The following is a 16377-nucleotide window of genomic DNA, read 5'->3' as shown; positions in this document are numbered from 1 at the left end:
TGATTGCTTCCACATTTTCAAGCAAAAGTCGATTCCTATACTTGTTCAAAATTCGAGAACCAATGTTAAATGCAGATTCTGATGCAATTGTGGTTATAGGGATGCTCAACAAATCTCTAGCCATTAAAGCAAGATCAGAAAAAGTGCTGACTATTATTTTTCCACCAATCTAACACATCCCTATGCTCTTAAAGTCAAAATCCAAAGTTTGTTCATCCAAATAAGTGTCAAGTTGTGTCCTTCTAGCTTTACTAGCTACTTGAAGCTTGCGCATTTTTAATTTCTATTATGATGTAATAAGTTAGTATAATGAACTACTGCAAAATAAAAATGAATTAAAGTGCATTAATTAGTATTATTAAAGTAAGTAACTTACATAAAAAAGACTTGGTTTAGACATAGATGAGGATGAAGATTGTCCTTGCTTATGCTTTTGAACATTTGATGATGTTGTCAAACCTTTGGTAGAATATTCAGCAAAAAGTTTGTATAATTTTTCCTTGATCTTTTCCAACTTTAGTTCCTAAGTAAGTGAATCAATTTTTTCAAAATAAAACCTCAATGTTTCTAACTTCATCCTTGGGCCTAAAATTGCACCAAACGCAAGTACAATGCTATATTCATCCCAATATTTCTCAAATTTTACTATCATCAATTTAACCATGATCTTAATTAGTACATCTTCATCCTTCACATTTTCCATCAACAAACACTTAATTTTCCAAGCTTGTAAAAAGTACATGTTGGAAGTAGGTAACTTGTAGCAGAAATCCAGTTAGTGATATCATAAAAGGGTAACAAGAACCTGCAAATTTTTCCAGCTCTCTCCCACTCTTCCTCTGTAGGAAAATATTTATAAGATTCATCAACCAAATGCAAGCTTCCAAAAACACGTTGATATTTAAGAGGACTTTTAATCATCAAATAAGTAGAGTTCCATCTTGTAAGAACATCAAGACACAACCCACATGATGCATCAATATCACTAAACCTTCCAAGGCATTGTTTAAATTTCACCATTTTACTTTCCGAACCCCTCACATATTTGATGTTATTTCTAATTTGGTACAAAGCATCACCAAGCACCTTTAATCCTTCTTGAATAATTAAATTTAATATGTGTGCACAACAACAAACATGAAAGAATTCGCCACCACATATCAAACCATGTTGTAAAAGAAGTTGACTTTTTAAAGTATTTTGGACAACATCATTAGCAGAAGCATTATCCAAAGTCATAGAAAACACATTTTTCTCTAGTCCCCAATCTTGTAAAAATTCATTAATTTTCTTAGACAACTCAAAACCTGTGTCAGGGGAGGCATTTGACAAAAGTTCAGTAGCTTACTATTTAACTTCCAATTCAGGTCAAAAAAATGTCCAATCAATGATATGAAACCCTCAGTATTAATAGATGTCCACAAATCAAAAGTTCAGCATATCCTACTAGGAATGGAAGCAAGCAATTCCTTAAGCATTATTTTTTTCTTTCATATACATTCTCCCAATATCAGCCTTAACAATGTTTCTAGAAATCATAATTATATCAGGACAAAGTAGTTTATCTAATTCCTAAGTTCGGGATACTCAACACATTTGTAAGGTAAATTGTGCCTAATAATCAGACTAGACAACAATTCCCAATGTACAACTTGATCTATTTTTTTCCTTCAACTTTCCCCGCATATCTAAAATCATTTGACTCACATCTTCAGTTTTTCTTTTAACAAATTTCATAACATGACGATTTAAATGAGAATTTTCATATTTTCTTCCACCAGTTACATATATTTTGTTCCAACTATTGCACTTTTCCCTTTTTTTCCATCATTTCCCTTCCCAATCTTAGTAAAATACCTCCAACAATCAGATGTGCTAGTCTTATCCCTTTCTTTTGTTCCAGGTTCAACAGTTTCAGATTGTTTCTCAGTATCATCATCTTCCTCCATTTCAAACTCACAGAGAGGCATGTTATTACATTCCTCGTCCATTACAATCCAATTTGCAAATTTAGAATCTGTCGAAAAATATAAAATAAACATATAATCTAAAAATAATTCTATAATATTAAAATAATCTATAATTTAATTTATAATTTATAAATGGTTGTCTCACTCACCACTTCCCTCACATCCACCTCTTTTTTCTTGTCCTATGATTGGTATAACAGGTTCAACTATGCTTATATGGAATAAACATATAATATAAAAACAAAAAAACCCAATTTCTCTTATATTATCGAATCATCAAATTAAATTTAGAATCCAATAAACGATCATATCAAAATTTCTAACCAAATAAACATAATCCCCAATTTATATGCAGATAAAAAACGCACAAATCTCATGAATCATATACAGATAAAAAATATGCCTTGCATAGAGGAGTGAAGGCAGCAACAACGTGGTAGCGGAGCGACAATGACGCCGTGTGCGTTGCAGGCGGAGTGGCAGCTGTGCGATACGGAGTTGTAGGTGGAGCGGCACGAAGTTGCAGGTAGAGCGGTGTGCGTCGTGTGTGCATTTCTAGTGGAGCAGCGCTGTAAAGGAATGGAATGGGAAGTACAAATCGAAAACCTAAAATAGTGTGTGCAGTGCAGCATTTGGGAATGAATAAAAAAAACCCATTTTTCTTTCAGTCAAGTTCCCACTCAACTTCCAAGTCAACACAATTTTATTTTATTTTTACGGGCTAGCAGGTTAGGCCGCCCCGCCCCGCTGCTGGGCCGTGCGGCCTGCGGGTTATGTGGGGTGGGTTACCAGATTGAAAAGGTGAGTCCACTCCGTGTTTTTTACTAGCGGGTCGCAAATCGGCCCGCACGGCCTGTTCCGTTTTGCCATCCCTAATGAAAAGAATAGATGATTCGTGAAGAAGGATGTAATTGAAGTAAAGAAAAATAAGTTGTTTTGCTCCTCGTTCACATCTCCATCCAGATCGCCCACGAGAGGCATTTGAAGATGGTCTTCCGCCAAATGTTGTTGACGGAGGTCACGGTCAGAGATTGAGTCATCGCTGAAAAGACCGGTGTTGCCATTCATTCATATATTTTTACAAAGAAAGAATAAGAAACTAAATGATAAGAAAGAATAACAACTATGACTTTTAAGAGAAATGAAGATATGGGAAAAAAACTGCCAAAGATAAAACAATAAAATAAATATTAATATAAGGGTAAAAATGATAAATGTTGAACAAGATGCTTTGATGTCTCCAAATCCAAGTGGAAAGCTTGAAGACCTTGATGCTAGCTGTGTGTGTTGTCTAGTTGTTTGAAACTTGTTAATTCACTCCTTAAGATGATCCAAGTTCATTTGAATCTTTAACCTTTTGAAAAGATGGGTTTTCTAAAAAACTGTTGAAATTTCAAAACAACAGGTTGTTTTACCTTAGTAGTTTTTGAAAAGGTTTTGAAAAGCTTGACTTTGTTGTCAAGTCAATTCAACTGATTGTTTCAACAAAACAATCGATTATTTTTCTGAAAACCTTAACAAAATTCTGTTAAGTGGTTTTAATATGTTTTAAATGATCCTAACTACCCTGGCTCCTTTATAAATGCTTTTGACCACTTGATTGGTATATATAAAGGTGGTTTTACGCTCCTAATCTTGAAGTAAGAAAAAAAGTTTATCAAAAACAGTTTTTCCAAGATTTGAAAGAGCTTTGGATCATTCTTAAGTGTGTGGAATAGGATTGGGTTGTAATTCTGAACTTTAAGCTTTGTAATACCTAGGTGTATTACCTTCTTCCTTGATTACTGTATTTCTATATTTGTGTTGCCAAGGAGTGTTGTGTGTTCTTAAGGTGTTCAAGATCAACACTCTTGGTGTGGTTTGCCAAAGGTAGTGTGTTTCTTGAGGGGTTCAAGGTCACTACTTTGGTGTGTGGTTTGTAATCTGGTTTTGATTGCATAGTGGATTACCCAGTGGTTTCTGGGGACTGGATGTAGCTCTTGGTGTAAGAGTGAACCAGTATAAATCTATTTGTGTGATTCTCTCTTTCCCAGATCTTACATATATCTGTTTCAAGTTGTTTTTATTAACTGCTGATAAAAACAACTGGTTGATTTTCTGGAAATCAACTAAAACAGCTTTGTGCTTTTTTTTTCCTTAGTTTCTTTCTCTGTGATTCTTCATTGACCTTCATTATACCTTCAAAGTTTGCGAAAATCTTTCATAAACAATTCACCCCCCCTCCTCTTGTTTAAAGCCATATATTCTAACAATAAAGACCAAAGGAGCAGTTAAAGAGGAGAATCTCTTTTATATATTTTAGGACTCAGGGTTAAGTATAGATTAATTTAAGTAAGATTATATTTTAAAAGGTAATAAATTAGATATTTTATTGCACACACAAAAAGGTGACAATTGTTGCCATCCTTGTATGCTGGGAAACAAAGAAACCGCCACAGAAAAAAAAAAACATAAAAATTAAAAGAAGAGGTAGGTTCTATGTGTTTTTTTAATAGAGATGTTAATTGAGAAATTAAAATAAAATAAATGGTTGTAAGTTATAATAGGAATACATAAAAATATCAGGATTACAAAGGACTTTTGCCTTTTTTTTTTCTTAGTCAGACTTTGATTTCTAATTATAAATCCATTTAGGGTTTAAAGCATTCACTTAGCTTTACATTCTTATTTCTTGTTTTCTAATTTTGTTTTAAATTTTTTACTTTGAAAATATTAGTTAAGGTTTAATCATTTTGAAAATTTTGTGTAGAACATGGAAAAAAATAGTTTTCCGTTTGGAAAATAAAATTATGATTAATATTAAAAAACAAAATTATGTAATTGAATTTTTTGTTCATTCATTTTAAGTTTAATATCTTAAAAATGATTATTATTTCTTTAGTAGTTATCCTAAGTCTAATAAGGATTTCATCCTATCGTCAATTATTTAACCTCTTATCTCTCTCACTCTCACTTCTTTTATTCTTTCTTCTCTCTCTCAAGTCTCTTTTCTTCCTTCTCTCTAATTTTCTTCATCCATATTTCATCTATTTCAAAATTTAATCACACATCGCAGTAGTTAAAGAGTCCAGAACTATTTTTATCCAATCATATTTTCAAACAGAGTAAGTTCTTGTTTACCCTAAAGATTCTCTATTCTTTGTTTTTTATTCTAATTTTGTCATCAATCTTGGTAGAATTAGTTGAAAAAAGTGATTTATGATGAGTCTATTTCTAATGATCAGGCAATAGGTAGTATGGAAGAGTTTAGTGGTACTTATATTCCTAAAATGGTTTCCTCTTAGGAGAATATTATGTTGATTAAATGTACGTATTTTAATCTTAATGGTAATAGTGCTCCTGGTCCGGACAATTTTGGTGGTGTTTTCTTTCATTCTTGTTAGGACATTATTGAGTCAGATGTTTGCAAAGTTGTTCAACAGATTTTTAAGCAAAACTGAGTTCTTCCTGGAATGAACAACAATGTGGTCTCTCTTATTGCAAATATTCAAGGTACTAATTTTATTAAACATTACAGGCCAATTGTTGTAGCTAATTTCAAATTTAAGATTATTTCCAAAATACTAGTGGATAGGCTTGCAATTGTGGTTGCTAGAATCATTTCTCCTAATTAGTATGGGTTTGTGCAGGTAGACAAATTCGGGATTGTATTGGTGTTACTTCTGAAGCTATTAACATGCTTTCTAAAACGGTTAGGGAAGGTAATGTGGTTTACAAAGTTGATATTCATAAAGCTTTTTACACTCTGAGTTGGAAGTTTTTATTGTTAGTTTTGACATGCTTTGGTTTTCATCCATCATTTGTTGGATGGATTAGTACAATTCTTCGTTCAGCTATGCTTTCTATAAGGATAAATGGTAGTTTGGTGGATTTTTTCCCTTGTGAGACTAAGTGATCCCTTATCTCCTTTACTTTTCTGCCTCGTAGAGGAGGTTCTAAGTAGAGGTATTTTTAAACTTGTGAATGATAAGATGATTCTACATAAGGCTAGTCCGCCAGGTTATATCACTCTCTCTCATATTTTATATGTGGATGACATTTTTGTTTTTTATAGGGCAGATAATAAGTCTCTTAGAAATTTAAGTACTTTCCTTGAAACATATGGTGATTTTTCGGGTCAATATGTTAATAATTCTAAGAGTGGCTTTTTCACCATGGATAGTTCTGCAAGATTTGTTGCCAAAATTCAACGTCTTCTTTCTTGTAGTCATGGTTGTTTACCTTTTAATTATTTAGGGGTGCCTATCTTTGTTGGTGCTCCAGAGTGTCGTTTTCTGCAACCTTTGACTGATAAAGTCAAATTGAAGCTAGCATCTTGGAAAGGAAAATCTCTTAACATGATAGGTCAGATTCAGTTGGTTAATACGGTCATTACTGAATTTCTAGCTTGTAGTTTTAATAAGTATAAATGTTTTGTTTCAATTTTTAAGCAAGTTGAACAGTGGTGTAGAAATTTTATTTGTACGGGTGATATTTTGAAAAAAGGCATAGCTACAGTTAATTGGGCTAAGATTCGTTCTCCTCTTAAGAATGGAGGTTTGAAGATTTTTAATCATCGTCATGAAAATAATGTGTATCTTCTTAAGCTTGCTTGGAATTTTGCTTATAGTAATAAGTCTTGGTCTCTTCTCCTGAAAGCAGAGTTCTTAAATCAAAATATAAGCTTAGAATGGTTTATAGATCCTCATCTATTTGGTCTGCAATTAAGCAGTTTTATGAAAACATTCTTGATCATACTTATTGGATTGTTGGTACAGGTACTCTTATTAATTTTTGGAATGATAAATGGTATTCTACTACTTCTTTATCAAACATTGCAAGGTTAGATGGTGCTAGTATTCTGGATACAATCTCCCAAATTTGGCCTGGTTGTGATTGAAATATGTTTCTTTGGGGAAGACTTTGTTTAGGCTTTGTTCCACTGGCCTTTCTCACCATAACAACATTAGCTAACCATGTGGTATACCTGACCTCTCGGATAAAATTTGCGTTGAGAAGTTGGTCGACTTCATGATCTGCAGCCGAAATTCTCTATCCTCGAGTTTTCTCTTCTTCTGCGATATCAGTTTTGCTTGGGGAAGGATGGAAAACTAGTGACATATGAAGTCAGTGACTATTCCCAACATGTTTGAGACACTGCACGTGAACATATCCGTGAGTACCTCCTCCCTTCCTTCCTCAACAACTTACTTATCAATCGTCCCATCTTGGTGCACTGGCCATGTCGACCCTGAGTTGTACCTCCACCACGGGCGCAACTAAGGTTGGGCTATTTTCATCAAACTTTGCTTTACGATCGAGACCCACGTCCCTAGGTTTTGGCGACTGGAGAGTCAACTCCATGGGCCTCTCACAGTTACTGGATATTTCCACATTGCAAATCCTCTAGGTTTTTCCCTTGTCTTCATCTACTGCTTTCCCCAATTCCTTTTGTAGGTTAGGTCTTGGGTCATTCCTGGTTTAAAGGGCTTGTTCAATGAATAGGGAGAAACTTTCAAACTCTAAGTGTAACATTCTCGTGCTACCTTTGGTTCGGTTTTGACCGTGTTGATCTCACCCTACTCCCTTGGGAATTTCATTGTCATGTGTGGCGTTAATAAATGACTCCCAATTGATTCAGGGTTCTTCAACCAATGATGACGTTGTAAGAAGTATTGACGTCAACTAAGATATACTGAACTGTCAGAGACTAGTGCGCCTCTCTAGTGTCGAAAATGGTGAAGAGGTCGATATAGCTTGTGTGGACCCTTTCCCCAGCAAATCCAAGCAATGAATCGGGGTAGAATTGTATTTGTGATTCGGGGATGTCCAACTTCTTGAACACCGACAAGTATATAACTTCTGTCAAGCTTCCCGATTGATTAGGATCCTTCTGAATCTCCAATTCGCTATGGTGGTTGTGATTACCACTTGATCATCCTGCTTGAGATCTTGTATGAAAAAAACCTCATGAAAAGGATGATGGGTAGGGAGCAAGGTGGTAAAAGGCAAACCGAGTTAATACTCTTAAGATGTCTTTTCTTGTCGAGCTCGTATGACCCCCGCCTACGAACCCTCCAGCTATGGTGTTGATATCACCTCGCCCTATACTTACTTCGGGCATACCCGAATTTTCTTGCTCCTGGCCGGACTCTCCAACCTCGAGATGAGCGGTCCTACCTTGCATCGTTCAGGTGTCTCAACCCGGTACGAACCTCTTCCTCATCCACCGCGTCCACATCTCCGTCCCCGACCATGACTCCTAAATGATTTCCTACTATGATCGTGATGGGCCTGATGTATGAATGGATTTAGCGCTCCTGACCTTACCAGATCTTTCAGGAGGTCTTTCACTTTAAAGCATTCTTTCGTGCTATGTCCCTGGTTCTGGTGATAGTTGCAATGTTTGATTGGATCTCCCGAAGGATTATTGGAAGCTGGAAAGGGTAACCAGACGAGTTCCAAGTTGCAAACCTATCAAAGAACTACCTCTCTTGTTGTGTTGAGAAGGCGTAGTTCTCGAACTTTCCTAACAGTTTTCTTTTAAAGGACGAGAGAGTTATGGAGATTGGGGCTTTCATTGCTTTCGGCGAACATCAACATTTTCCTTGATGCTGATGTACCTTGTCGTCCTTGCCCGTAGCTGGTCCATATCAACTGAAGGGTCTGAATACAAGGTGGGAATGCATAGCGATTTTCCTACATGAAACCCTACAAGGAGGGAATGCATAGCGACTGTCGAGTATAGGTGTGGGATATTCAACGTGGCTCTAGCAAACCAGGTCATGTATTGCCTCAATCATTCTCCCTCTGCACATTGTGCAAAGATACCAACATTGCAACTATTGGCTTGTAATCAACGAACCTAGCTACGAATTGCGCCAGAGGGTGTTGAAGGAGTCGATCGAGTTCCTGGACAAAGAGTAGTACTATTCCAGGGCCACCCCAACCAGTGTGGTTGGGAAAAGCTTACGATGTACAACCATATTCTCTGAGAACAAATTGACTTGCTTCATATACGTCTTGACGTGAGTCTCTGGATCCGAGATTCCATTATATTTCTCCAGGTTGGGTCATATCCATTTTCATGGCAGTTAGATTCTCATGACTCCAAAAGTGAAGGGGTGGAAATCTTCAAGGTTGACCTTCATCGTTTTGTTGAGTAAAGGATTGGGCACCACCTTGAAGGATTGTTGTTTGTACCCTCGACTTTCCCTTCACAGGACCTCAGCGTGGGAGTAGGTCGAACTTCCTTCCATGATGACCTGAGCATGTAGACATGAGAAGGTGTCCTCTCTCCTGATAGACGAAAAACTCAAGAGATATTGGTTGGGATTCCGTCGATATTTGGTGAAGTTCCTACCGTCCTGGTATATTCATTGTTTCTTTGGGTGATCTGATCTTGTAATGCTTGCATCTTTATTTTGTGTTTTTCTTTCAAGGACGCCATGTCTTTCTCCATTTTGTCTTGTATCTGATCGAGGAGGTTTCCATTGTTCTCTGGACATTCCTCCCCAGAGGATGGCCTCGAGCTAGGCATTCAGGTTGTTTTATGAGGAGCTCATTTCCTGAGATGTTCGATGTTCAATATTATGGTGATCCTAGGATAATGTTTTACCAGAGTCTCACGGTAAACGTCAAATATTCTTACCGAAAATATATTCGGAGGATGTCTTGGTGAGGATCTTATTACTCCTCTACAAATATTCATTCAGTTGATTTTTAGATAGACGGAAAAATTCACCTGAAAAAAACTTTGTAATACTTAAATTAGTAAGAACACAACGATAGTAGTATGTGCAATAAGTATAAAAGTGTATTCGTATTGAATAAGATAAAAAATGTAATTCTTTGAAAGTTTATATTTAAAGATTTTTTGGGGAGTGACCCTTAGACTAACCTCATGATAATCGTTTATGACTTATAAATAACCACTTAACTATAAAATCTCATTGAGTTATTGTTCTACTCATAATTGTTCGTTATGGTAATTAAAATCTAATTATGAAATATAGATAGTTGCTTCAAGCTGTAAGTATTTCTAACTTTGTGACGACTAGTTACACAATTTGACTTGTAGACATTTTTTACTTTATAACGGGTGAATACAATTCCAAACTTTATTTTCCAGATTTCACATTCTTGTCCAAAATACATTCGTGAGTTTCATATTCCAATCTTCAAAAGTCAAAATAATTATAATAAACATCTATCGATATCTGGATCCAAAATTCCTTTTTGAACCTCGATATCTAGAAACTTATCTTCTACCATTTCACCCCAAACCCTTCTTATAGGACCTCCACCGAACGTCGTGCCAGCAAAATTTTACCTCCAACACCACTGGAAACCACCAATGCAGAACACCTCACTATTAGAGTTTCGTCATCCCAAAAAACGTAGAAGGAAATTATCATATTTTAAAACTTTGTTAGGTGCATATTCAAATTAATCGGGTGTGGAGGATTTGACACGGGAGGATAATGCATTGAGGCTTCAGATGCTCATGCTTTTTAATCGTCTTTTAAGCATTCATTTACAGTTATTATTCTTATAAATACAAGGAATTTAATATATGTATGAAACTACTACAATAAATAGTAATAACTATATTAAAAATAAATGTGTAATTATAATATAATAAAAAAATGTAACTATTCTTATGTAATAACTACTTTTTTATGTTGCTAACATTTTAATAATTAATTTTGCAATTTACATATTTTTATTATTATAAAAAAAGTGATCATATGCCTATATATATATATGCATCTTTGTGTAATCCTAAAATAACACAATCTCAAAAAACAAATAATCTCACGAAAACATATGAAATCCTCTAAATAAAGAAATTATATAAAACATTAATTATAAAAACACCAAAACAAACCATTATAAAAAAAAGTACATTCCTTTAGAATGTCATAGATTTATCCGTGGGAGTGCCTTTACTGTTCGTTCGGTGGTTTTAGCATCAGAAACCTGTTCAAAAGCCCCCTTCCAGACAAATCTTCATATCTATTCAAACTTAAATATTTTTAACTAATAGTGCTTCTAACAGGAGTCAAGTTTCTTGAGAAACCAAGACTCTAAAATATATTATTTACCAACAGTTACATAGGTTTGTAGAGCAACATAAATCATATAAAAAAATTAGATCTTCATAAGGCAATAAATAGATCGAATCTAGCCATCAAAAAATTGTGAACTTCAGATACACAACATGCAGGTTCATTAGGAAATAGGACTAACAAGTAAGAAAAATAAGATTTAATTCGTTGAGAAACATGGCATAAACTCCATGTTGTCTTGGTACAATTCTTCATTATCTACATAGGCTAGAAAAATAAGCAGTGATCTCACGCTGTATATGGGTTCCCACCAGGTGCTCCTCCCATATCCCTGCTTGGCACGTCTCTAGTGGGAGCATTGTTTGACCATCCTGCATTTGGTTGAAACCCTCCCGTGTTCTGGTTGGGGGGTACCCCTCCCATGTTACCAGAGTAGTTATTCTGAGGCACACCACCTCCAGGACCATAGCCACCACCCATGTTAGGAGGAGGAGGAGGAGGGTAACCACGTCCAGCATTGGGAGGAGCATATCCACCTACATTTGGTGGGGCGTATCCACCTTGGTTGCTGGGAGGAGCATATCCACCTTGATTGCCGGGAGGAGCATATCCACCTTGGTTGCCGGGAGGAGCATATCCACCTTGATTGCTGGGAGGAGCATATCCTCCATGGTTGCTGGGAGGAGCATATCCCCCCTGGTTACCAGGAGGAGCATATCCACCGGCATTGCTTGGTGGAGCACCACTGGAAATAGGACCAGGATTTGGCATAGGAGGCCTACCCTGCATGTCTCTGTTCACAATAGTCTCCCTCCTCCTCTCAAAGTTCCTAGACCTGTCAGCATTGCGAGGCCTGTCATTGCGCCTGTTTCTCTCATTTGCCCTGGCATTGTTTCTAACCCACTCTTCATGATACTTGGGATCGTAAGGAACTGCTTGCCCATTAATAAAGGGCTCACCTGATCAGGAAAGAAAAAAGTACGCAGAGTACATGGTTATGACATTTGTGGCTCTGAGACAGAAATTTAATTCGTAAACCACTATGAAACATCCTAACAATCATAACATGCCATGCTACCCTTATGTTATCCAAAAACGTTCATGCAACTAAAGGCACAACAACCATACTTCAAACATCAAATGCACACAAAGAAGCATACAACAGAAAAACAGACTTTACCTCCATAATCCTTTTCCTTAACATTCAAATACGAATCAGGAAGCACCCACCGAACTCCAGGCAATTCTGCAATACCAAAAACAAAACCCTGTATAAGAAATCCCCACCAGCATAAAATACAAACAAAACCCTGAAGGTTCAAAACCACATATACCTTTAATCTTGTAAGAAAGCTCTTCTGATACAAGCGCCCCAAACGCAAAATAATGCCTAGTAGAAACCGAATATATCTTCATCCTAGCTTCCTCTTCACTAAAAAAATCAAAATTAAACACTCAAAATAATCAGCCGAAAAACAAGAAACCACGAACGAAATGCATATCTTCAACCTCAACACCTTGTCATTACTGTTAAAATATATTCATATTATCATAAAAATACTCATTCTGTTAATTATAAACAAATAAAAACTTAAATCAAGCAATTTATCATACCGAGCAAGCAAATAGGTACCCTTTTTTTTCTTCCTATTATATCAGGACAATCCAATGTAATACAAATTTGCACCGAGTAATAAAACACAAAATATAGATAAAACAGGAAGAAGTGTAGGAACAAGAGCAATTATTGGTGTTGTTGTTACCTTCCGATAACCTTGGACAAGGTTTTGATGTAACTATCGATGATTTCGTCGCGAGTAGGGTCACCTTCCGGCTTCTCCATGACAACGAGCCAGTGTTCGAAGTCGCAGCCATCGAGCAATATGGTTTCTTTGGGGGGGCGGTTGGACCAGTTAGGGTTGGGGTCGTTGAGGGAAGAAGAGGTGGCGCGTGTGGATAGAGCGCGGAGGGAGGGGGTGGTGGGGAGGAGGAGGCGGCAGAGAGAGGGATTGGCGGCGACGGATATGCGGCGGAGGAAGGAGAGGGCGGAGAGAGAGGAGGGAGGAGGGAAGGTGAGGGAGCGGGAGAGGAAGGGCGTTAGGGTTAGGGTTTTAGGGAAGACGCGAGAGAGGATCTGAGTGGCCATGGTTGGAAAGATTGGTCTGTTTGAGAAGAAGAGAAGAGAGTGAAATGAAAAGGGTTTAGGGTTTTCTCTGTTTGTTTCAGCCTTATAGAGAGGATGGTTCTAGAATGTGTTGCACAACCAAAGTGTAAAAATATCTTATCTCTCTATCTTTCTTCTTCTTTTTCTTCATTTTTATTACCTAATCTCTCACACATCAATGACCATCTCATAGTAAATACACATATCTAAATAATTAAGAATTTGTGTGAAAAAACTTAGATATAACTGAAAAAAAAAACTAATCATGTTATTTTTCAGTTTAAAAATAATATATAATTTTTTTACTTATTATTATTATTATAAAAAAATTATGAGGCAACCTTAACAAGGTTTGGTAATTGTTTCATTATCATGTTCTTTAAAAATTATATTGTGTCTTATGCGTCGTATGTAATAAAATTATGTGTTACAAGGTTAATTGAAGTATTTAAACACATAATTTAGTTTTTATAGGTTGTTATTTAAAATATATGTAAAAAAATATTGAATTGGCTCTTACACGTGTTAAGATTACAATTATGTATCATTTATGCATTTTTAATATGATACTTATATAGTTTATTCATAATATACGTTCAGTGTTTTTCTTAATTGGTATGTATAAATATTTTTAATTTGGTTTATACGAATAAAATTCTTAATTTCATCTAATAACTGAGAATGCATATATGTATAAAATTAAAAATGTCTCTATACCATTATACAAAGAGATACATCATTTAGTAATTTCTTTTAATGTTATTTTTAACTAAACAATTTTATCTTCTAATAAATAAAAATATTTTTTTATTATTTAATAAAAAAATAATTAAATAGTTTTTATTTGAAAATAATTAAATAACTTTTCTTTTTAAAATGAGTGTTATATATTTTTTTAATTTTATTTTTATAAATTATATATGTATATATGAAATTGTATTATTTTTATTTTTAATTAATTACTCATAAAATAATAATTATATATATTTTAACATATAAAAATGTTAATACTCATGTTATGAGATTGGATGTGCTTTCGTAGATTGTTCAAATTAAGAATAAATGACGTATACATAAATCAAACTAAGAATGTTTGAACTAATTCCTTCATAACTCCATATATAAATTTAATAATATTTATATACAAAAACTAATTTGATAAAGAAAAATACTTGAAGAGGTCAAATTTAACCTATAATTGTGATTATTTATTCCTTTGATGTCTCATGTCATGTATTGTTGATTGGATAATGGCTAGCCACAAGAGGTAATTCAAACTTGTAACCAATGTCTTGTGTAGTTGTCATTTGTTAACTAAACACCAAGTTTCAACTACATAAATTTTATTTTACATAATGGTTTCTCTTATTTACCCTTTCTTTTTTTTTCAAAATTTACTATTTAATATTTTTTAAGAAAATAGAAAATTTGCATGATGACATAAAAAAGCATTTTCTATCACAATAAAGGAAATTTAAAATAAAGACTTCAAAGTATGTTCGGGTGAAAAAAATAACTGAGGAATAATTTCATTTTAGATAAATATTTTTAATTCATTTTTTAATGATATAAGAAATAAAATAATATATTAAGAGATATTTAGTTTTAATTTTGAAAATAACATTTAATTCTCTAATTTAAAATAATAAAAATTATTCTCAATTTATTTCCTTCTAAAAATCTTCTTATACAATTAATATCATCCCATGAAGTAATCTTATGGAAAGAGAGAAGTTATTTCAAGGCATGTATTTAGTAAAAGAGAATAAAATTAGATAATTTAATTTATAATAAAGATAATTTTAATATTTAGTGTTATGTGTTTTTTAGTTTTTTTTTTCGAACCCTCAACTTTTTAATGTACAGTAGACATTTATTTCTTGTAAAGTATATGAAATGTATAGGTTTCTTATTGAATATACTTGAATTGTTCATATTTAACAATTGATTACAATGAAACAATAAGAAGTTAGACTTCATAACATAATTAAGAGAACATATAATTTTGTCTTCCGAGTAGTATCCGAAGAATATGTGACATTTCAATGAACTAATATATGAAGAACTAAACCATTATCTTATTGTGTCATACAAGCATCCAACAATGTTACATGTTGAATTATTTGGTCCAAACTCATTAGAAGTTATTGGAAGAGACAAATATTGCTGAGAAGTATTGCCAAGAAATTTCTTAAGCTATCACATATGAAACACAGGATGTATTCGTGTTGAATCGGGAAGTTGGAGTTTGTGGGCTATTAAACCGACTTTTTCACAACTTCAAAAGGTCCAAAGAACATTACCCCAAGCTTGACATGCTTTCTTAGTGATACAAAATGTTACATGTATGGTTGCAACTTAACCAATTCCAAGTCACCTCAGCGTAATTATTTTTCACACCCTTTTTTTTATTAGCCTACTGTTTCATATTTTTGAGATTTTAACAATTTTTGTCTTAGTTGAGTAAGCAATTGATTCCTGAACAATTTTTTAACAATTCATGTTTTAGTGTTACAGGGTTTGATGTTTGAGACTCGCAATGAACAAGAGATGAAGGACATTTGTCAAATACTACTTGAAAGGGAGTCATTCCTAAACGATGATGAAAGGAAGTAATACACTATAATTGAGTCCATGGTAGTGTATGTTGTTGGGATTAATTTGATAACTGGAATTGAAACTGAAATCTCTTATTAGAAAAACTATATTGATATAATACAAACAATGCTATTTATAATTGTCAAAAATAGAATGAATTAAAACAATGCTATTTAGCTTTAAGTTTTGGATAGTTAGAGTTAACAATCTAACTCTTTTATTTAGCTTATTCCAACACTCTTTCTTAAGCTAAATTTTGCAGCACTTCTAACTTCTAACCACTCTCTTGGTTCTTCAAATTTGTCTAATCTAAGTGGTTTGATAAAAATATCAGCCACTTGCTCCTTGGTGTTCCAATGCTTCACTTCTAGCTTTCATTTTCCAACTTGTTCCCTTAAGAAATGGAACTTGGTCTCTATGTGTTTACTCCTCCCATGTGAGATTGGATTCTTTGCAAGGTTGATGGCTTATTGGTTGTCCACACAAAGTTGCATATGCTTCACATGATCCAGCTTCAAATCATCAAGCACAGACTCAAGTCAAACACATTGACAAGTTGCCTCTATTGCAGCTATATACTCTTCCTCACAATATG

General features: G+C 34.4%; 1 protein-coding gene across 1 annotated transcript; it reads right to left on the bottom strand.

The window, feature by feature from the left end:
• Positions 1 to 11094: 11094 nt before the first annotated feature.
• LOC137835146 (uncharacterized) lies at positions 11095 to 13352 on the bottom strand. Its single transcript, XM_068643508.2, has 4 exons — positions 12784 to 13352; positions 12355 to 12452; positions 12201 to 12266; positions 11095 to 11979 (listed from the first exon to the last, which is right to left on the bottom strand). Exons 1-4 carry the CDS (start codon positions 13164 to 13166, stop codon positions 11309 to 11311), a joined length of 1218 nt encoding a protein of 405 aa, XP_068499609.2. The 5' UTR covers positions 13167 to 13352; the 3' UTR covers positions 11095 to 11308.
• Between the last annotated feature and the right edge of the window lie 3025 nt (positions 13353 to 16377).

The sequence above is a fragment of the Phaseolus vulgaris genome, chromosome 5 (assembly GCF_051622355.1).
Source record: "Phaseolus vulgaris cultivar YP4 chromosome 5, ASM5162235v1, whole genome shotgun sequence".
In the NCBI taxonomy this organism is placed as follows: domain Eukaryota; kingdom Viridiplantae; phylum Streptophyta; class Magnoliopsida; order Fabales; family Fabaceae; genus Phaseolus; species Phaseolus vulgaris.
This window is presented reverse-complemented; position numbering and strand designations above follow the sequence as displayed.

Excerpts from the sequence above, each read along its gene's own strand:
- LOC137835146 (XM_068643508.2), bottom strand. The coding sequence starts at position 13,166 with ATGGCCACTCAGATCCTCTCTCGCGTCTTCCCTAAAACCCTAACCCTA. Across the intron at positions 12,453-12,783 it reads TTGTCCAAGGTTATCGGAAG|TGAAGAGGAAGCTAGGATGA; the intron begins GTAACAACAACA and ends TGATTTTTTTAG. Across the intron at positions 12,267-12,354 it reads GCTTTCTTACAAGATTAAAG|AATTGCCTGGAGTTCGGTGG; the intron begins GTATATGTGGTT and ends TTGGTATTGCAG.